The following is a 22,563-nucleotide window of genomic DNA, read 5'->3' on the forward strand; positions in this document are numbered from 1 at the left end:
ATATCCAAGCACCTTGTACAATATAACATTTAAACATTAAGGCAGAGACATAGAGTGATAGCAACCAGACAGACTTTACTTTCTAAATGTGAGCATAAAGTTGAAATTAATTATGATTTAGAAGGGGAAACTAGTTGGATCAGGCACCATTTCTGTTCACATGTTGAATTTTCTAAGGTAAACCTTTAGAGCTCCCTAGTTTTAATTGTAGATGTGACTATTACCCTGAGTATTTTTATAGCTGTTTGTGGTTCTGTTGTAATAAGATTCTGTCTTCACATTATGGAGCAACCACTTTTTGTGAGTCATTGAGCTCTAATTACTGTTAACAAACCATTTTTTTTTCTTATAAGGCTTCTGAGTGTTCAGCTCAGTCCTGGGAATTGGGCCAAACTCCATGTTGTGTAAGCATACAATTTAAACATGTGCGTAGGATCTGACACTATTGTTAATGCCTCACACTGGTAGAGAGACTAGACCTAGTACAAAGGAGCATGAAGCTCTCAGAGAATTGAGGCTTCTTGCTAGTAAGTCTGAATGCATCCACTATGTTTTCTTGGAGGTAATCAGGTTTTTGGAAAGTGACCATATGGGCCGGTTTTGTAGATTTTTATGCCAGGGTGTTCTCAGCAAGACTGTGTTTTTCATTCTGACTCTGACTTAAAGCAGCTGCATGCGGCAACGTTTTTCTTTTGCCAGGCATCCTTTAAACCCTAAGTCATAAACCTTTGCTTCTGTGTTTTCCATCAACACTAGCTTCTCTTTCAGTATTTTTTTTTAAAAAAACACACAAACTTGAGTATACTGTGCTAGACCTTCCTTTCCCTTCTTTTAGTCAGACTTTTTTTTTGTTTCAGCATTCCATTCATATGACTTACCATTCCGCTGTTCTGTTCTGCCACTCAGCCTCCTCCTTAGATCATAACTAGCAACAAAGTGGCTATGCTTTCTATCATCCTAACACTGGTAAGGCACAGAAGTGAGGAAATTCTTAGGCGTTGTTCTTCCTTCTCCATTTTTTTAGCAATGTGATTGGTTTAAAAATTGCATTTAGTGTTCCGTCCCCCAGAGGTTTGGTTTGCATTTTTATAGTTGTAGGAATAGCATCTGTTTGCATTTGCTCCAGGGTTGCTGCAGATTCTGCAGCAGTCTGATAGTTTAGTCTTTTTGCAAGTCTTTGCTGCTTGCAGCCTGCAAATGTATCATTTTGTTCTGGAGACCGCCCCTTTTCCTGGGGATAGAAGGCTCCATTTTGAGAAGCCTATTCTGCCTTCTAGACTGAAGTAAAAACATCATAGATGTGCTTGTGTGACCAAGCCAGGCCAACTCTGAAAAGGCCATCGTAAGTACAAACAATTGACCTGCCTTTAAAACCAGTGCCAAGCATAGATAGGGGAAAGACCTGTTCTTTCTAATAGCTTTGGCACTGGGGCAGAGAACATCTTCGGAGTTCTTTGCCAGTGGAGGAAGCCCTACCAACTTCGCCTCAAAAACTAGCTTTGAGCTCAGATAGTTATAGATCTTTTGATAGCAGCTCAGAGCTAGGGTGAAGAGGATCTCTGGACCTCTTTGCTTTTGGTGGAAGTTAACCTAGCAACCTAAAGGGGGAAAGCAAGCAAGGAACATCTACAAGGTTTATAAGTTGACTGTTTTTATTTGCAACTTTAATTACATGTGCCAAGTCTGCCAAGGACTTTGTAAAATAAAATTTTGTTGGATTGTTCTACTTGAAGTGCCTTTGGTTACTGGGATTTCCAGAGCTTCTAAGTAAGGCCCCCGCAGTTCATCTGGGCAAAGGAAGAAGCACATCCTAAAGCTCAAAAAGGTGCTTTGATGTGACGGCATATTTAGCAATAGTTTTCCCATGAGATATCTAGAGAGCATCCTGATTCTTCGGGTAACATCTGTTGCCAGACCTAGAATCACAGGCCATCCAGTCCAACTCTGCCAATAAGCAGGAAAATCACACTCGAAGCACCCCTGACAGATGGCCATCCAGCTTCTGCTTAAAAGCTTCCAAAGAAGGAGCCTCCACCACACTCTGGGGCAGAGAGTTCCATTGCTGAACAGCTTTCACAGTAAGGAAGTTCTTCTTAATGTTCAGGTGGAATCTCCTTTCCTGTAGTTTGAAGCCATTGTTCCACGTCCTAGTCTCCAGGGCGGCAGAAAACAAGCTTGTTCCCTCCTCCCTCTGACTTCCCCTCACATATTTATACATGGCTATTAGGTCTCCGCTCAGCCTTCTCTTCTGCAGGCTAAACATGCCCAGTTCTTTAAGCCATTCCTCATAGAGCTTGTTCTCCAGACCCATAATCATTTTAGTTGCCCTCCTCTGGACACTTACCAGCTTGTAAACATCTCCCTTCAATTGCAGTGCCCAGAATTGGACACAGTATTCTGACCAAGGCAGAATAGAGGGACAGCATTACTTCCCTGGATCTAGACATGATACTCCTATTTATGTAGGCCAAAATCCCATTGGCTTTTTTTGCCGCCCCATCACATTGTAGGCTCATATTTAACTTGTAGTCCACGAGGACTCCAAGACATTTTTCACACGTACTGCTTTCGAGCCAGGCGTCCCGCATTCTGTATCTTTACATTTAATTTTTTCTGCCTAAGTGGAGTATCTTGCATTTGTCCCTGTTGAACTTCATTTTGTTAGTTTCGGCCCATCTCTCTAATCTGTCAAGATCATTTTGAATAAAAAAACAAGTCTCCACAGCAGCAGCAGCAGCAGCACCAGACCAAACCCTCCTGGAGATTAGATCAATGTTTGAAAATCTGACACAAGCAATAGGAGCAGTGCAGCAGGACTTACAAAAAATTGCTAATAGGCAAGACCAAATGGACAATAAACTTGCAAAACTGGACAAAGACCAAAAATCTGTTAAAAAAAGAGTGGAAAGACTGGAAGAGCAGAGTCAAACCTATGAAGACCACCATGAACAGGTCTTAGATGCCATAGCGATGCAAGAATTGAAAGCCTGTGAGTGCTCTTTGAGGATACGAGGTCTTAAGGAGGGCCTGGAAAGAGAAAGTCTCATCTCTTTCATTGCTAATATGTTGGCAGGGCTGCTGAAAGAGCAAGATCTGGACATTATTCATGCTTCAATTTCGTCTTGTTTCAGAATCAACTCAGCCTTCGCAAGACAAAAAAAAGTACCTAGGGACTGTATAGTACAATTTGTTGCCAAAACATTTAAGGAGATAGTGCTGAAAAAACAATATGAAACCCCAATTGTGATTGAGGGAAAGAAAATATTAATGATGAAGGAGATCCTGGGAAGGCTTCTTAGAAAAAGGAAAGAATTCAATGCACTGGTGGTTAAACTGAAGAACAAAGGCACCCCCTTTCGTTGGCTCTTCCCAAAGGGTGTCTCCTTCTACCATAAGTCAAAGAGACACTATATTACAGATGCAGGGAAGGTTGAACAGTTCCTAAGGAAATATGCCCAGGACTTTCCGGGGGGAGAACAACAGCTTGCAGGCGATGAGAGCCAGGGGCACAGAAGGGGTAAAGGGGTGCCACAGGAAAGGAAAGAGCGAAAGCAGAAGGAGCAGGAGGAAAATGAGAAGGAGGGCACCCAGACAGATGAAGAAAAAGAAGAGGAAGATGAAGTTGAAGAAGTGGAAGAAGATGAAAAGAGTGGGGGAACAGACTAACAAATAAAGGGACATTAAGAGTAATGAACTGATTATTGGGAAATACAATATGTTTCTTTTGCTGACTGGGATGGGGAATAGGTGGGGGGATGGGATTGAGTAGATTCAAATGTCTGTACAAAATTTAAAAATCATGTCTTGTAACATTAACGGTTTGAATAATGGCTATAAACGTAAGAAAGTGGTTCATTTCTTGAAGAAAATCAAATCAGACATAGTGTGTTTGGTTGAGACACATCTGATATACAAGGATAGTCACCTGTTAAAAAGAGAAAGGCTGGGCCATTTATTCACAGCATGTAACAGTAAAAAGACCAATGGAGTACTCTTCTATATAAAAAAAGATCTGGCACCAGAGAAAATATTCTGTGATGAGGATGGCAGAATATTAATAATTAAAGTATATATACAAAAAGCCCCGGTACTATTAGTTGGAGTCTACGCACCAAACAACAAACAAAAACTGTTCTATAAAAAATTGACACGTATATTAGCAGAATATGGGGAAAAGGAAATGTTATGGATGGGGGATTTTAATGGAGTCATGGTGCCCAAAGAGGACAGAGATAGTAAAGTTAAAAAGGACAGGAAGGAAGGCCGACTCCCAGGATCCTTCCTAAGGGAAATTCAGTATTGGGAACTTTATGATATCTGGAGAGTCCACAATCCAACAAGGAAAGAGTATTCATACTATTCACATAGACATGGCACATCCTCAAGAATTGATCTGATATTTGGCACTAAGGAACTAGTGGGTAAAACAGAGAAGATTGAATTATTACCAAGAGTATTAGCCGACCATAATCCGATATTAATGAAATTAAGAGTGGGATATAAAAGAAACAGAGCCTGGAGAATGAATGATTATATTTTGAAAATCAAGTCACATAGGGAAAAAATTAGAATGGGGATTAATAATTACTTTAAGGACAATGCTAAAGAAGAAATGAAGGAGGGAATAGTCTGGGACGCTGGTAAAGCAGTAATTAGAGGGTTATTGATACAACAAAACTCGATCTGGTACAAAGGAAAAAATAAGGCCCAACTGGAGTTGTTATCAAAAATCAGGACAAAGGAATTAGAAATAGAAAAAGAAAAAGGTACAAAGACAAGACTACAAGGTGAACTAAAAAAATTGCACCAACAATACGAACAGCTAATTGCTAGTGAAATAGAAAGGAAAGTTATGTATAATAGATACAACTTTTTTGAAAATGCAAACAAACCAGGGAAATTATTAGCTTGGCAAATAAAAGATGCAAAGAAAAAACCATTGATAATGAGGATAAAAAATAAAGGAGAAACTGTCACCGATTCACAACAGATACAAAAACTATTCGAAGAATATTATGCCAACTTATACAAAAAAACTCAGGGGGAGATTAAGACAATCTCCCAGTATGTGGAGGAGACAAACTTAGAACAAATTTCAGAAGCAATGAAAGCTGACTTAGACAAACAAATTACACCAGAGGAAGTAATCAGGACAATAAATATGGCTAAAGTAAATAAGTCCCCTGGGGCAGATGGACTTTCGACCCTATACTATAAAACGTTTAAGGAAGAGCTAGTACCACAGTTGGTGTCAGTGATGAATGTGGTCTTGAAAAAGGGGGAACTTCCAGAATCTTGGAAGGAATCCATAATTGTTTTAGTCCCTAAACAGGATAAAGATTTAGACTTAATTAAAAATTATAGACCAATATCATTGCTGAACTGCGATTACAAAATATTTGCCACTATATTGGCAAATAGAATTAAGCAAGCTCTAGCACAGATCATTCATAAAGACCAGGTGGGGTTTCTCCCAGGAAGACAAGTAAATCAAAACATCAGACTGATATTGAACACCCTGGAAGTAGCAGAAAAAGACCCAAATAGAGATTTGGCATTGTTCTTTATTGATGCAGAAAAAGCCTTTGACCATGTTAGATGGGATTATTTGGAAAAAGTGTTAGAAAAATTTGAAGTTGGCCACCAATTCAAAAGGGCAGTAGGGGCTATATACACTAATCAAAGAGCAAGGTTAAACATCAATGGTCAACTATCAGATTACATCGACATACAAAAAGGGACCAGACAAGGTTGCCCGCTGTCCCCACTATTATTTATTATGGGTCTGGAAATCTTAAATGTCAGAATAAGAGAAGAGAAGGAAATTACGGGTTTAAAGATCAGTGACCAAGAACTAAAAATTAGGGCTTATGCAGACGATATAGTCTGTATTCTAACTAACCCACTACAAAGTATTAAAAAAGTATTGGACATTATTCAAAGACATGGTGACATATCAGGATTTATTATAAACAAGGAAAAATCTAAGTTTTTAGTAAAAAATATAGATGCTAAAAGCTGTAAGAAACTGGAGGCCGCAGCAGACTGCGAGGTGATCCCAAAAGTAAAATATTTAGGTATATGGGTCACAAACAAAAATATCAATTTATTCCAGGATAATTACGTCAAAGTATGGGAAGACATTAAAAAAGATCTTACTAGATGGCAAACAATCCCACTAACATGGATGGGCAGAATTGCAGTAATAAAGATGATGGTACTCCCCAAAATGCTATTCCTGTTTCAAAATATACCCATTATCAAAGGAATAAATTTTTTTGAGAAATTGAAAAGAAAGATTACAGATTTTATTTGGGCTGGAAAAAGAGCGAGGATAGCATACCGGAATTTAATTGATGATAAAGGAAGAGGGGGGCTAAGCTTACCCGATCTAAGGACCTATTACGAGGCTGCAGCTCTGTCCTGGATGAAGGAATGGATAAAATTAGAAAATAAGACCCTATTAAATTTGGAAGGATATGAATTAAGATTCGGCTGGCATGCATATGTATGGTACGATGGAGACAAATTAAATAAAGACTTTAATAAACATATAATTAGAGGGGGACTATTAGACATTTGGAAAAAATATAGAAAAGGTATGGAACCGAAAACACCCCTTTGGTTGAGGCCATTAGAAGCAGTTATAAGACCAGCCTTAAGTGTAGAAACAAGAACATATAAAGAATACCTTATTAGAGAAAATGAAGAATGGAAATTAAAAGGGCGGGAAGAATTGGAGATTAATGATTGGTTTCGATATCACCAATTGCATGAAAGATATAAAAGATATGAGGGTTGGTTTCGCAACTAAAAAATCAGAACTGGAAAGAATATGGGAAAAGGGAAATAAAGGGTTAATATCCAGATTATACAAATACATATTAAGTTATAATATGGAGGATAATACAGTCAAGACAGTAATGATATCCTGGGCCAAGGACCTAGGTAGGCCAATAGAATTGGATAACTGGGAGTACCTATGGAACAAAGAATTCAAATTCACAATATCTGGATCAATTAGGGAGAATCAATATAAAATGTTTTATAGATGCTATATCACCCCAGCAACATTGGCAAAAATAGATAAATCACAACAAGGTATTTGCTGGAGGTGTAAAATGCTACATAATAAGATTAAAAAAAGCCCAGGATTGTGTCTATTAGGTCTACATAGAGAAAACAATAACCAAAAGGACCAAGAAATATACCAGTATAGCTTTGCAGCAGCAAGATTGACCATAGCCAAAGACTGGAAAGGGGAAAAAGGTTTAACTAAAAAGGATTGGAGAGAAAGAATGCGGGAATATATGCTAATGGCCAAACTTACCAACAATAGGAAGAACAAAAGTAATGAGGACTTTTTAGAAACATGGAAGCTGGCCATAGCATATCTGAATAAGGAGTCAGTAACATAGAGGAGTTCCATTAGGAATTTAGGGTTACTATTAACAAGGATATATAAATTGGCTTAAAGGCTTCATAGTGCTTCAGGGTTGGAAGTCATGGTGAAGGGTGCACGGGTGTGGGGAAGGGGTTTTATTTTATGTGGGATAGGGGTTTTGGGTGCGTGCAGGGTTTGTTGTGTGTAATACGTTGTATGTTTTTGTTTTGTTTGAATATTAGGGTAAACTCTTATATTTAATTTCTAAAAAAAAAAAAAAAATGAATAGAAACCTGGATTGAGAGTGGTGGATGACATGGGGAAAGAGCAGTTCTATATGTTTTGAGTAACAGATAATAATATGTACTGTGTTAGAATTGGCAGGCTGGTTGACTAATGTAGATATGCATGTACATTTCAAAATGATTGTTATCTGACTATATTTGCGATAATTTGCTGTTTTGTTATGTAACGTTTCATTAATAAACTGTTTACCCACCAAAAAAAAAAAAAAAGATCATTTTGAATTCTGCTCCTGTCTTCTGGAGTATTGACTATCCCTCCCAATTTGGTGTCATCCGCAAACTTGATGATCATGTCTTCTTACCCTTCATCTAAGTCATTAATACAGATGTTTAACAGAACAGGGCCCAGGACAGAACCCTGCGGCACTCCACTCGTGACTTCTTTCCTGGAAACCAAATTGGGTACTCACCAGTACTCACCCAAAGGGTGCTCACCAGCTTAATAAATTACAGATCCACCTAACTGTAGTTTTGCCTAGCCCACATTTGACTAGTTTCCTTGCCAGAAGGTCATGGGGGACCTTGTTGAAGGCCTTACTGAAATCCAGATATGCTACATCCATGGCATTCCCCGCATCTACCCAGCTTGTAACTCTATCGAAAAAAGAGATCAGATTAGTCTGGCATGATTTGTTTTTGATAAATCCGTGTTGACTACCACATTTGTTTCTAAGTGTTTGCAGACCACTTCCTTAACGATCTTTTCTAGAATCTTGCCTGGTATTGACGTGAAGCTGACGGGGCGGTAATTGTTTGGGTTGTCCTTTTTTTCCTTCTTGAAGATAGGGACCACATTTGACTTCCTCCGATCTGCTGGGACTTCTACTGTACTCCAAGAACTCTCGAAAATGATTGCCAGTGGTTTTGAAGTAACTTCCGCTATTTCCTTCAATGTAGTTGATCCAGCCCTGGAAACTTGAATTCGTTTAGAGCGGCCAGGTACTCCTGGATGACTTGTTTCCCTTTTTGGGGTTGGATTTCCCCCAATCCTTCGTCCACTCCATGTTGCTGAGGTTGAGGATGGCTTTCTTTTTGTGGGAAGATTGAGGCAAAGAAGGCATTAAGTAGTTCTGCCTTTTCCCTATCCCCTGTCAGAATGTCCCCATCTTCTCCTCGCAGAGGCCCTATTGCCTCCTTGTTCTTCCTTCTTCTACCAGCATAAGCAAAGAAGCCCTTTTTATTGTTTTTAATGTCTCTGGCAAGCCTGAGCTCATTTTCCGCTTTAGCCTTGCAAACCTTTTCCTTACAGGAGTTGGCTATTCGTTTGAATTCTTCTTTGGTGATTTCTCCCTTTTTCCACTTCTTGTGCATATCTCTTTTGAGTCTTATCCGAGTTAGAAGTTCTTTGGACATCCCTTCTGGCTTCTTTGCACTTGTCTTATTTTTATTCTTTGTTGGCACTGTTTGCATTTGCCCCTTGAGTATTTCGCTTTTGAAGAACTCCCATCCATCCTGAACTCCCTTGTCTTTTAGTATTGGTGTCCACTGAATGCCTCTCAGTATTTCCTTCCTGTTTTGGAAGTCAGCTCTCCTAAAGTCCAGAATGCGGGTTTGACTTGTCTTAGTTTTGGTCTTCCTTTGTATCACAAACTGCAGGAGCACATGATGGCTGGCCCCCTAAGGATCCGACCACTTCAATTGCATTGATCAGATCCTCCGCGTTAGTTAGGATGAGATTGAGAGTAGCCGATCCCCTTGTTGCCTCTTCTACCTTCTGGACAATAAAATTGTCTGCAAGGCAAGTGAGGAATTTGTTGAACTTTATACTCTTGGCCGAGTTTGTATTTCAGCAGATATCAGGATAGTTGAAATCGCCCATGACTACTATAACTCATCTTTGTGCCTGTTTAGTCAACTGCTGACAGAAGGCTTCATCGAGTTCTTCATCCTGGCTCGGTGGTCTGTAGTAGACACCCATGACGAGATCTTTTTGAGTCCCGGTTCCTGTGATTCTTATCCAGATGCTTTCAGCTGGTTCCCTGGATTTCAGTCTTGTATCTCTTCTGCAACGTAAATGTTTTTGACATATATCGCTACTCCCTCTCCTCTCCCCTTTGTTCTGTTTCTGTGAAAGAGGTTATAGCTCTCAATGGCTACATTCCAGTGATGGGAGTCATCCCACCAGATTTCAGTGATGCCTATGACATCATAACTGTGCTGTTGTGCTAAAAGTTGGAATTCGTCTTGCTTATGTCCCATGCTCTGGGCATTAGTGTAGAGACACGTAAGCCCCTGGGACCTTCCCCTGAGTTGTTCATTTGGGATTATTGTGCTTTTGGTAATTGGTCCTTATTGTGTTTGTGCAACTCTCCATTTAGCCTTATGGCAATTCCCTGTGGTCATGGGTAAAATACTGTTTGCAAGGCTATTGTCCTCCTCCCCCGGCTGACCTAGTTTAAAGTGCGCTTGGTGAGGTTTGCAAGTCTGTGAGCAAAAAGGTATTTTTGTACTTGTGTGAGATTCACCCCATCCCTTGCCAGTAGGCAATCCTCCTGGAAAAGCAGGCCATGGTCGAGGAAGCCAAAGCGTTCCTCCTGACACCATTTTCTGAGCCAGTTATTGACCTGTACTATTTTTTTTAGCCCTTGTAGGGCTGCATATTACAATGGGCAGAAGGGATAAAAAGACCATATGTACATTACATTGTTTTAACTTTGTTTCAAGAGTTGTTTGCTCTTGCTCCTTTTGGTCATGTTAGGATTGTTCAACATGGCCCAATTTTGCACTTCACTTAGAAATGCTGTACTTCTGTAAGGGAGAGCACCACTCATGATTTAGGACACAAGTTATAAAAGGAAAGTTGATAAAACCACTACTGTCTTTGGTACTTAACGGTTAAAGAGGGCTTGTATAACAATGAAAGGTGGGCTCCCAGGCTCTGGAAGGCGGAATCTCTTGGTGCCCTTGCTTTGTGATTTGGATCTTTATTCTAAATTAAAGGTACCATATTTCTTAGAGTTGTGAAATGAATGTTCAAAAACCCCAAGATACACACAGATTCCAGTAGGGTGATGACAAGGCCTACAAGGCATTTCATCTTGTTTCCTGTCTCAGTCACTGAAAACAAGCAACAGTGTTCAACACATTTCATGTGTAGCTGTGTGTATGTTGAGCTTCATTCACACATCAGCATTATAGTACTACGATTCCACTTCAACTGCCTTACCAACTTTCTATGGAATCCCATGACTTTCCATTGAGGAGGGCCAATTAAAGTGCATGAATATCTCACTGAAGTACACACCCCAGGATTCCATAGGATGAAACTCCCTGACTTTTAAGGTTTCACTTAACACCTTTTGATACATAAATATCAGGGGGCCTGTGCTGCGTGATCAGCCTGCAAAGTATCACCTTATAGTGTACACTGAAAGAAATGTTCAGTGTTATATAAAAATTTAATTGTTATTGTCATATAAAATTATCTTCAAAGATAAATGTCATGGATCCGATTACTCCAGATAAATTTCCCAAATTTAAACTTATTAAATATTTTAAAAGATTTGTACTAGTTGCACATAATGTATGGTGAAATGTAGTTCCTTTATGAAAAGAAGGAGATGAATATAGAGCACCACCTCCATGAGGCAAAGTGGGAATTGTGCAGCCCTCCACAGTGTCACAGAACTAGAAATCCCACCTTTCTTTCCATTTGGATGTGTTGGCTCAGTCTCCTGGGAGATTAAGAGTGATAATATAGCATTCAGAGTGCTGTGAAATGTTCACTCTTGCTGTAAGGAGCCTCCCTTGAGAACATGCTGTTCTGCTGGAGTATCATCAGTATGTAGGCACTGACTGAATTATTCACGTACACTCACAATGAAGATAGGACTGAATTGAAGGAGGCAAAACTAGAGCAGTATATCATGCAGAGGTGCAATGGATGGCTGGGTGGGGAACTTTTTTGTGAACTGTTGTTTGGGGTTCAGGGGAAGCTTTCTTTTTTTTTTTAGTTTAAAGTCTTTCTGATGGTGCACAAATTGGGAATTTCTCATTTATTCTGTGGGTTGCTTATTTTAAGGCACTTTCAGTTTAAAATAAATATTGAAGATACAGACCAAGTGAATTTACATTGACTTAGTCATTTTTTCCTTTTTCTTCTCTTTAAATAGATATTTGATTTAATGGATGCCAAAGCGCGTGCAGATTGCATCAAAGAAATAGATCTTCTTAAGGTAAATGTTTACTTTACTGAAGACCCTTGTGAATTAATTTAGCTTCCTTATCTGAAATCCTTGAGACCAGAAGTTTTTTTTTAGATTTCAGTGGATTCTGGAATACCTGTATTTGCATATACATACTGAAAGACGGATAGGGAGAAAGTCTCATGTCTAGTGCCCACTGCCCCCACCACCAGAAGCCCTTGCTCCAAAACTACCAGAAAACTGAATGGGGAAAGAGAAAAGGTAAAGGTATGGAGGACACTGGTTATACAAATCCCCTGCAAAAATCAGGTATCCCAGGTGCCTCATGGCTGTCAGCACTCTTTCGGCTTTTTAAATAAATATAGCTAGGAAGAGAGGGGAAAATCCTGAGATGATACAAGATAAGATCAGGCAGCTTTCCCATGCTGTGCAATTGAGAAGTGTTAAAATGTTAATATGAACCACTAATAAAATCCACCAGAGTATAGTAATTTTGAGCAATGCAAGAATTATACACACTGGGTTAAATTCACCTCTAAATGTTTTTTAAAAATAGATTTGTGTTAAGCAAATTCAATCCCTTCTTCCCCAGACCTTTTTTTTTTGGGGGGGGGGGGGGGGGAGGCTTCAATATTCCTCAGAAGCCCCTCTATAGTTTCTTTACCTTAAAAATATTTTACCCACTTTTTGAGGAGCACTTTTTGATTTAGGTGGTTGCTTCCTTTCACATCCAGAACCCCAAAACTAGAATTGCATGTCAAGCTGCTTCTAGTTTTTCTTTTTCTTCTCTTTCACTCCTCCCTCTCTTGTGGAGTGGTGCAGCAGTTGATGGGTGCCGAGAAAAAAATTAACTCGGAGCGCTGTTGATGTTGGCCACTCCTATTGTAATTGGGTGCAGACTCCATGGTTACACATTGGGCTCTTCTTTCCTTCACTTTTTTTTCACTTTATTTTCCCTCTTGCCTGATGAGTTTTAGAGACCCCAAATGTTATCAATCTATTTTGCTTCCTTGATAACGTTGCAATAGCACACACACTTCAGAATTTCTCTTACAATATCATGATTTCTTTTACATTTCATTCAATAGATCATAATAGAAAGTGCAGGTGAAAGTCAGAATGCAGATCCTCTTAAGGTTCCATTTTTTTCATAATGAATCTGAAATACTGAGAAGTGTGTAATCGTTTTACATCGTGGGTGGATTGAAGATGGAGCATAACCCGGCTTGTATGCATAAGGATTTTTTTTTGGGGGGGGGGGGGGGTGATATTTATGTGATCCATTTTAGGTTAGTTATGGGATATTTTATAGCTTTTTTCCTCTTCCAAATCCTGTAATTAGTCTTTGACCTAACTGGAAACTGAAATATCAGACATTTATAGTACCAGTAGAAGTCTAATAAACGGGGTAGAATGAGAGAAAAAAGAAAGAAGAGAGGCTGGACAAGAAAGAGGAGAAAAAACAGATAAGGATATGTGAGAATTGATACTTCTGTTATTACCACCACCTCCATTGGTACCATCACTACCACCAGCATGATCTTTATCTTTTCGCCAACATTTATTCCAGAATCTACACTCAAGGCATGTTAAGTATGTAAATAAATATAATATTTATGTGCACAAACCTCCCATAGGCTCCAGTGGAAAGTTTTTGTTAAGCCCAATTGCCATGTGGAATCAGTATTTTTGGTTGTACCTTCCCTTCCCTGACAATCACTCCACCCTGAGGTAGTTTGTCTTGTTAGGAAAAATCACATTGATGTGAATGTAAATACCTGTTTTGTAGTTAATTGTGTAGCCATAAAAGGAGAGGTTGCAGACCAGATCCAAAGGTACCATGGATCACATTCAGCTCACAGGTCATTCGTTTTCCATCTCTAATCTGAGGGACTTAAAATAATTCTGTACTTGAAGCTTATGAAGTAGAATTGAACGTCTTCAGTTGAATGTGCTTACGTACAATCGTTTAATCACAGTGCAAATAGCCAGGGCAAAAGTGTGGTGCATATGTGAAGCCTCAAATTCAAGTCTTGGGGATACTGTCAAATTCTATTTATCCACCTTCTCTACGCAGAGGCCCTTTTTCCTTTTTCTTTCTTTTATAACTGACATAACCAAAGAACCCCTTTTTATTTATTTTAATCTCTCTGGAAAGCCTGAATTCATTTTGTACTTTAGCCTTACTAACCTTTTCCCTACATATGTTGGTTATTTGTTTCAATTTTTCTTTGGTGATTTCCTTCCTTTTCCATTTCTTGTGCATGTCCCTTTTAAATCTTAGTTCAGTTAAAAGTTGTTAGGACATCCTACATTCTAGTTGTACACTTCTCTTTTTTTCTCTCCTTGCGGGCACAGTTTGCAATTGTGTCTTCAGTATCTCACTTTTAAGAAACTCTTGTCCATCATTAGCTCCCTTCTCTTTTTGTATTTGTGTCCATGGAATCACGCTCAGCATTTCCTTAAATTTCCTGAAATCAGCTCTCCTAAAGTCTAGAATGCGTGTTTGGGTTCTCTTAGTTTCATCCTTCCTTTTTATCACAAACTCCAGGAGCACATGGTCACTCTCATCTGAGAATCCCATCATTTCTACTCTATTGACCAGATAGTCAGTGTTGGTTCAGATCAGATCTAGAATAGCTGATCTCCTTGTTGCCTCTTCTACCTTCCGGACAATAAAATTGTCTGCAAGGCAAGTGAGAAATTTGTTGGACTTTGTACTCTTGGCAAAGTTTGCTTTTCAAAAAATATTGTGAGTAGTTGAAATCCCCCATTGCTACTATATATCTTATTTCTGCATATTTGGTCATCTGGTCAAGGAAGGCTTCATCTAGTTCTTCCATCTGCCTTGGATGTCTGAGTCCCCTCGGCGAGATAGGTGCGGGATATAAAGTTGTTGTTGTTGTTATTATAGTAGACCCCCACAACTACATTTTTTCAGTCCTTGTTCCCTGAATGAAATGCTAATGGGATAGGGAAAATGCAGTGCTGCTCAATACCTTCTTTGCCTCAGTCTACTCCCAAAAGAAGATTGGTGTTCAACCTGAGCAATAAGGAGCGGATGAGGTAATGGGGGAAATGCAACCCAAAATAAGTAAAGAAGTAGTCCAGGAATACCTGGCTACTCTAAATGAATTCAAGTCCCTAAGGCCAGATGAACTACATCTAAGAGTATTGAAGGAACTAGCAGAAATCATTTCAGAACCACTGGCAATAATATTTGAGGAGCCTTGGAAAATAGGAGAAGTCCCAGCCAACTGGAGGAGGGCACATGTTGTCCCTGTCTTCGAGAAACGGGAAAAAGGAGGACCCAAACAATTATCATCCAGTCAGCCTGACATCAATATCCAGGAAAGATCCTGGAGCAGAATCATTACGGAGATAATCTATGATTACTGAACGTTAGCATGGATTTCTCAAAAACAAGTCATGCCAGACTAATCTTAACTTTTTTTTTCAATAGAGTTACAGGCTTGGTAGATGCAGGGAATGCTGTGGATGTAGCATATCTTGATTTCAGGAAGGCCTTCGACAAAGTCCCCTATGACCTCTTTGCAAGCAAACTTAGTCAAATGTGGGCTAAGCAATGCTATTATTTAGTGGATCTGTAATTGGTTATGTGACTGAACCCAAAGGGTGCTCACCAGAGGTTCCTCTTCATCCTGGAAAGAAGTGACTAGTGGAGTGCTATAAGGTTCGGTCCTGGGCCCAGTACTATATTGACGCTGGGCCAAAACTAACAAAATGAATTTCATCAAGGACAAATGTAAGGTACTACACTTAAACAGAAAAAATGAAATACAGAGATACAGAATGGGCAATGCCTGGCTCAACAACAGTCCATGTGAAAAAGATCTTAGGAGTCACTGTGGACAACAAGTTGAATATGAGCCAACAGTGTGATGAAGTCGCTAAAAAGCCAGTGGGATTTTGGGCTGCATCAAAAGGAGTATAGTGTCTAGATTGAGGGAAGTCGTGGTGCCTATCGATTCCGCTTTGGTTAGACCTCACCTGGAATTTCTAAGCACCACAATTCGGAAGAGATATTGACAAGCTGGAAGGTGTCCAGAGGAGGACAACTAAAATGATCAAAGGTCTGGAGACCATGTCCTATGGGGAGCATCTTAAAGAACTGGGTATGTTTAGCTTGCAGAAGAGAAGGTTGAGGGGAGACATGATAGACATGTATAAATATCGGCTCTGGGTCCCCCTGGGGGAGAAGAGCGGTATATAAATAAATAAAATAAATAAATAAATATGTAAAAGGGTGTCATAAGGAAGAGGGAGCAGTGTTGTTTTCTGCTGCCCTTGAAACTTGGACTTGGAGCAATGAGTTCAAATTACAGGAAAGGAGATTCCACCTGAACATTAGGAGGAACTTCCTGACCATGAGAGCTGTTCAGCAGTGGAAATCTCTGCCTTGGCATATGGTTGAAGCTCCTTTCTTGGAAACTTTTAAACAGAGACTGCATTGCCTTCTGTCAGGGTACTTTGATTGTGCTTTTCATGCATGGCAGGGGTTTGGACTAGATGGCCCATGGTGTCTCCCCCAACTCTATTATTGTATAATTCTATGATCCTGATTCAGCAGGGCTTAAAAAATCAAATTGTTATGATCCACTAGAAGAACTGGTTTCAGAAACTGGTGGCAATAATGAAATGAAAATACTGTGAGATCTGCTTTAGGTTTGTTTGACTCCCTTAGGCTTGTTAGGTTTGAGACAAATTTGGGGTTTGACTAAAATTGGTTTTTAATTTATTCTAAAAGATGATCTACTTCAAAACCTATAGTACAATAAATGGCCCCATGAGTATTGAGTTTAAATGGGTATGTATATTTCTTTTTAAAATATATAATATTTTAATAGTTAACAATTGTCACCATTTTATTGATGCTTAAGAGATGAATAGCAAATAATAAATGAAAATATTTGTTTATTTTTGTAGCAATTGAATCATCCAAATGTAATCAAATACTATGCATCATTTATTGAAGACAATGAGCTAAATATAGTGCTGGAGTTAGCGGATGCTGGAGATCTTTCTAGAATGATCAAGGTATGCTGTATTTCTCCTAACAGAATTCTTTATGTGTTCTTTGTTTGGAGCTACTACAAACATTGTTTTTCATATTTTATTGCTTTCTTTTTGAATCTCGTTATTTGGGTACTGTTTCAAATTTGGCTTGTCAAAAATCCTAAATAGAAGTAATAGCTCCAGTTTTAGTCTAGGTTACAGATGTGTAAATCCTTCTCCAACTTGTCAGAATTGCACATGTGTAACTGTCTGCCAAAGTTTGCACTTTATTTGCACAGGCAGTACATGAATGGAAGGAAAAGTTGGTTGAGAGAAGAGCTCAGCATCACACTCCAGGTCTGGCACTATGCCACCCTTGTATATTCTGTTTGTAGTTCCATTATAAATGTTCCCTTTCAAGAGTTTTTCCATGATGGTTGTAAAATTTTGCTAATAGCTGTTGAAGCTCAAGAATGTCTTTGCTTTGAAGTTGTATATGCAAAGCAAACAAACAGCCCTTGGGGGCATAGTAGGCTTTTCCCCAGAATACAAGATCTTTGCAGATCTTGGAATTACTGCTTTCTTGGACTGTTTGTTCTCAGAATCAAATAACTTGCTGATAGTGCAACATGGAAATGACTAAAAGAGATATCTTGGATGATACTAAATATATTATATATATATATATTGTTGGGGGGGGATCAGAGGCTTGAAGAATATCTTAAGAATTTGGCGGGGGGGACAGGACGATGACACAAAGTTGTTGAAATTGCTTGTAGTGTGCCTCCTTTAAGAGGAGGAGCACATATTATGTCCTAGTGCTTCAGAATCCTGAATCAAACTCTACCATCCCATTAAGCTTTGTCCCAAGGAGCAAAAGCTGGTTTATTCTTCAACTGGACATACATAATGATGATGATGATGATGATGATGATGATATTTATTTATATCTTGCCACCATCTTCCCGAAGTGTCGCGACCCAGGCTACAGAGCACCAATAACCATACGCAGAGGCCAGATACTATCTAATATCTTTATTAAGGAAATATATAAAGTTAGTAAAAGCAAATGTAAAAGTTAGTCCAGAAGCAGACCTTTCAGGAAAGGTCAAAATTAGTCCAAAGAAACAATGTCCAATATGAAATATTAAGGTCCAAAGTTGTAATCCAATAACCGAAACACTCACTTTGCCAGGCAAAGTGAGGGGAGATGACAAGGTCCTTTAGTCCATGAACTTGAGCAAGGCTAGGAAATAACTTGATACTTGAAACAAGGCTTGAAACGTGGAACAAGGTAACGAGGAACAAGAACAAGGTCCGTGGAATAACTTGGTAAAATCCGTGAAACAAGGCAAGGTTTAGTCCTGGGAACAAGGCAAGGTCCGTAGGTAAACAAAGGCTGGGAAACAGGAGCGAAGGCTGGAAACAAGGCAAGGCTTGAGCAGGAACGAGGCTTGAATCGGAGCGCGCTGTCCAGACACAACTCACTCCGGAGGCTGACGAATTGACTCCGCGAAGTTACTACGCGGGTAAAACACCTATATAGAGTCTAACTTTCCCGCCGAAGCAGTTCTCTGGGAACCAGAAACGAAAGCTAACCTCTGAGACCAGATGTCTGACTCCTTAAAGATTCTCACGAAAAACAGACTTAATTGGGTACATTCTTAGCTGCTATTCTCGCACTCCTGCGCGAAGCTGCTTCCAAACCCCTCTGTTGTTTACAAAACTCATGGCGAGAGAACACGGGAGATGTAGGCTCAGGGTTTGTTTGACATACTTCTGGGACATAACTTTCTTGCAGGTGCAAGGTTCCCAGATCTGCCTGGGAAAGATCTGGCTGAGAAGAATCCAGTTCTGACTGGGAAGGTAAAAAACCCAAGTTTTCTTCTTCATCAGGCATTACAATGTCATGAGCAGGACTACAAGGCCCATGAGTCATCACACTATCACCCTCCTCAAGGCCCCTCCCAAACTGGGACTCTCTCCCCGAGGCGCGAGGTCGCGGCTTGGCGGGATAGGTTTGATGAAAGCGACGGGTTAGATCAGGAGCATGGACTGTGGAGGCGTCTTCCCAAGAGCGTTCCTCAGGGCCAAAACCCACCCAGTCAATGAGATATTGCAGGCGGCGGCGGTGAAAGCGAGAATCCAAAATGTCCTGAACCTCGAACTCGTCCTCCCCATCCACCAAAATAGGGACGGGGGCCGGCCGGTCTACATCTGGCCGCACACCATCCGCCGGAAGGAGCAGGGAGCGGTGAAACACTGGGTGAATGCGCATTGAACGCGGAAGTTGGAGTTTGAAAGTCACGGGGTTTAATTGCGCCACCACTGGATAGGGGCCAATGAAACGGGCATCTAACTTCCGGCAAGGGCGATGGGAGGGCAAAAAGCGAGTGGACAGAAAAACCCGATCTCCTACCTTGATTTCGGGGCCCGGCTGGCGATGTTTGTCCGCGTGACGTTTATAGTCCTCCTTGGCTTGTTCCAGTTGCTGGAGCAAAAGTTGTTGCACCGCTGTGAGTTCCTGCAGCCATTCTTCTGCTGCGGGAACTTCTGAAGTTTCAATGACAGGGGGAAAGAAACGTGGATGGAAGCCGTAGTTTGCAAAGAACGGCGTTTCTTTTGTAGAAGCCTGGACTCCATTGTTGTAGGCAAATTCCGACAGTGGTAACAGAGAAGCCCAATTGTCCTGCTGGTAGTTTACATAACAGCGAAGGTACTGTTCCAAAGTGGCATTGGTGCGCTCCGTTTGCCCATCCGTTTGGGGATGATGAGCTGAAGATAAACGAGAGTCTATGCCCAATAGTTTTTGTAGTGCCTTCCAGAAACGAGAGGTGAATTGGGATCCACGGTCTGTGACCAAACTCTTGGGCAATCCATGTAGTCTGAAAACATGTTGGAGGAATAAATCTGCAGTCTCTTGGGCCGTGGGAAGACCTTCACAGGGAATGAAATGGGCTAACTTGGTGAAAAGGTCCACCACCACTAGGATCGTGGTGAATCCACAGGAAGGTGGTAAGTCAGTGATAAAATCCGCAGAAATTATTTCCCATGGGCGAGATGGGTTAGGAAGGGGGTGTAGAAGCCCTGAGGGCTTCTCCCTTCTTATCTTGGAGCGCTGGCATACTGGGCAGGTGTTAACATATTTTTCCACATCCTTGCGGATCTTGGGCCACCAGAAATCTCTTAGGATCAAATGCATGGTTTTAAATAGTCCGAAATGCCCTGCTGGTTTGCAGTCATGACACAGACGAAGTGCTTTTTCCCTGCCCGGTCCGGGTGGGATATAAACATGATTTCTATAGCAAAGCAGTCCATCTTTAAGCGAAAAGGGAAAATGCAGACCTTGACGAAGTTGGTCCTGCGCCCAGGCATCTGCTTGCTGACTAGCCCTGATTTCTTGAGCACAGATGGGCCCTGGAGTAGAGGGAGTTGAATCAATGGGAGTGGATTTGGTGTTCCCCACTGTGAGCGTGGCAAAGTTCTCGGGTTGTAGTAGTTGGGATTCAAAGGTCTCCTTGCGTCCTGCAGCGTATTCCGGTTTACGTGACAGGGCGTCTGCTTGCTTGGTTTGGGCTGGGGTCACATAATGAATCTGGAAGTTGAAACGTTCAAAGAATAAAGCCCAACGTTGCTGCCTTTGATTTAGCTTGCGGGCAGTTCTTAGATGTTCTAGATTCCGATGATCAGTGTGGACTTCAATGGGAAATTTGGCTCCTTCTAGCCAATGTCTCCAAGTTTCAAAAGCTGCCTTTATGGCTAATAGTTCTTTTTCCCAAATGGTATAGTTCCTCTCTGGTGCGGTTAGTTGACGAGAATAATAGGCACAAGGATGAAGGTGATCTCCCACCGGTTGTAGGAGCACAGCCCCAATTGCCACATCAGAGGCGTCCGCTTGCACCACAAAAAGGGTTTCAGGATCTGGATGCTGAAGGATTGGCTGGGATGTGAATAATTTCTTTAGTTGCTGGAACCCTTTCTCTGCTTGATCAGTCCAGCGGAAGGGCTGTTTTCCACGGATGCAGCTAGTGATTGGGTCAGACCAGCGGGCAAAATCTGGAATGAACTTGCGGTAATAGTTCGCGAACCCCAAGAATCGCTGCACCTCCTTCTTGTTAGTTGGCGCCCGCCATTCCAATACTGCTGAAACCTTGGCTGGATCCATGGAGAGCCCTAGAGGCGAGATACGGTATCCAAGGAAATCTACCTCTTGTAGATCAAAAGCGCATTTTTCCAGCTTGGCATAAAGTCCATGATCCCGCAATCGTTGTAACACCATTTTGACGTTCTCATGTTCTGATTGTGATCTAGAAAACACCAAAAAATCGTCCAGGTAGATTATCAAGAACCTATCTAGATAGTCCTGGAAAATGTCATTGACAAAATGCTGGAACGTTGCGGGAGCTCCGCATAATCCATAATTCATAACTCGGGACTCGAATAATCCGAATTTAGTCTGGAAGGCAGTCTTCCACTCGTCCCCTTCTCTGATGCGAACTAAGTTGTAAGCTCCCCGGAGATCCAGCTTGGTGTAAACCTTGGCTCCTCGAAGTCGGTCTAGTAGATCCGAGATTAAGGGCAGGGGATAGCTGTTCCGCTTGGTGATATTATTCAATGCTCTGTAGTCCACCACCAAGCGTAGTTCCCCTGACTTCTTCTTCACAAACATCACTGGGGAGGCGGCTGGGGATTGAGAGGGTCTGATGAATCCCTTGCGAAGGTTTGTCTCTATGAATTCCCTGAGAGCTTCTTGCTCGGGTTCAGTCAGGGAGTAGAGATGCCCTCGCGGGATCGGGGCCCCCTCCACCAAGTCAATGGCACAGTCATAAGGTCTATGTGGGGGTAACTTTTCGGCTTCTTTTTCATTGAATACATCCCAATACTCGGAGTACTTCTTTGGCAAGGTGATAATGGGCTCGGTGTCTGTGGCAAGGCAGACCTTGGCTACGAGGCAATGGTTTTGGCAGTACTTTGAAGCAAACTGCAGTTCTCTGTTGGACCAGGAGATGCTTGGGTCGTGAAGTGTCAGCCATGGAATCCCCAAAATCACAGGGAAATGGGGAACCTCAGTAACAAAGAAGGAAATCTCTTCCATATGTTCCCTTATCCACATCCTGGTGGGTTCCGACCACTGGCTTACGGGGCCCGTCTTGAGAGGGCGGCCATCGATGGCTTGCACCACACGGGCATTCTTGAAGTCATGATATTGTAATCCCAGAGAGTCGGCATACTCTCTATCAATGAAATTGTTGGTAGCTCCTGAGTCTATCATGGCGTGGATCATGACGGGTCCCCTTTTTGCTGACCATAAGGTGACCACTAGAAGGAACAGGACCCCGGTTGGCGGCTCTTGAACGGGTTTCTTGACCGGGTTGGCGAGCCTCTCTACGCCCGGTCGTTGGCTTCCCCCGCCGGCTGTGTGCCAGCCGCCTCAGACGCCTTCGTCTCCGTGGAGGACGCCGCCGCAAGACGGGCGGCGGGCTTCCCTTTGGCTGGGCACTCTCTGGCGAAGTGGCCCAGGTACGGCTCCGGTAGACATTCTGGCCGAGGTTAATTGGTGCTTAGGGTGGCGGAGTCAAACTGTCGCGACCCAGGCTACAGAGCACCAATAACCATACGCAGAGGCCAGATACTATCTAATATCTTTATTAAGGAAATATATAAAGTTAGTAAAAGCAAATGTAAAAGTTAGTCCAGAAGCAGACCTTTCAGG

At 41.4% G+C, this 22,563-nt stretch overlaps 1 protein-coding gene and 1 long non-coding RNA gene across 7 annotated transcripts in view; one reads left to right on the top strand and one right to left on the bottom strand.

Annotated features, from left to right (window-relative positions):
- LOC134299006 (uncharacterized) overlaps positions 1-950 on the bottom strand; it is a 32,475-nt gene extending 31,525 nt beyond the window's left edge. The window contains exon 1 of the long non-coding RNA XR_010006165.1: positions 879-950. This is a non-coding gene — a long non-coding RNA (uncharacterized LOC134299006). The remainder of the gene's footprint in view (positions 1-878) is intronic.
- nek7 (NIMA related kinase 7) overlaps positions 1-22,563 on the top strand; it is a 118,185-nt gene that overhangs the window by 39,260 nt on the left and 56,362 nt on the right. For 5 of the 6 annotated variants that reach the window (XM_062980785.1, XM_008115012.3, XM_008115010.3 and 2 more), the window contains exons 4-5: positions 11,802-11,864; positions 16,782-16,892. In XM_062980785.1, the coding sequence (XP_062836855.1) occupies positions 11,802-11,864; positions 16,782-16,892 (174 nt within the window). The remainder of the gene's footprint in view (positions 1-11,801; positions 11,865-16,781; positions 16,893-22,563) is intronic. The other variant, XM_016995194.2, reaches the window with a different exon arrangement.

Source organism: Anolis carolinensis, chromosome 4, assembly GCF_035594765.1.
Source record: "Anolis carolinensis isolate JA03-04 chromosome 4, rAnoCar3.1.pri, whole genome shotgun sequence".
Taxonomy (NCBI): domain Eukaryota; kingdom Metazoa; phylum Chordata; class Lepidosauria; order Squamata; family Dactyloidae; genus Anolis; species Anolis carolinensis.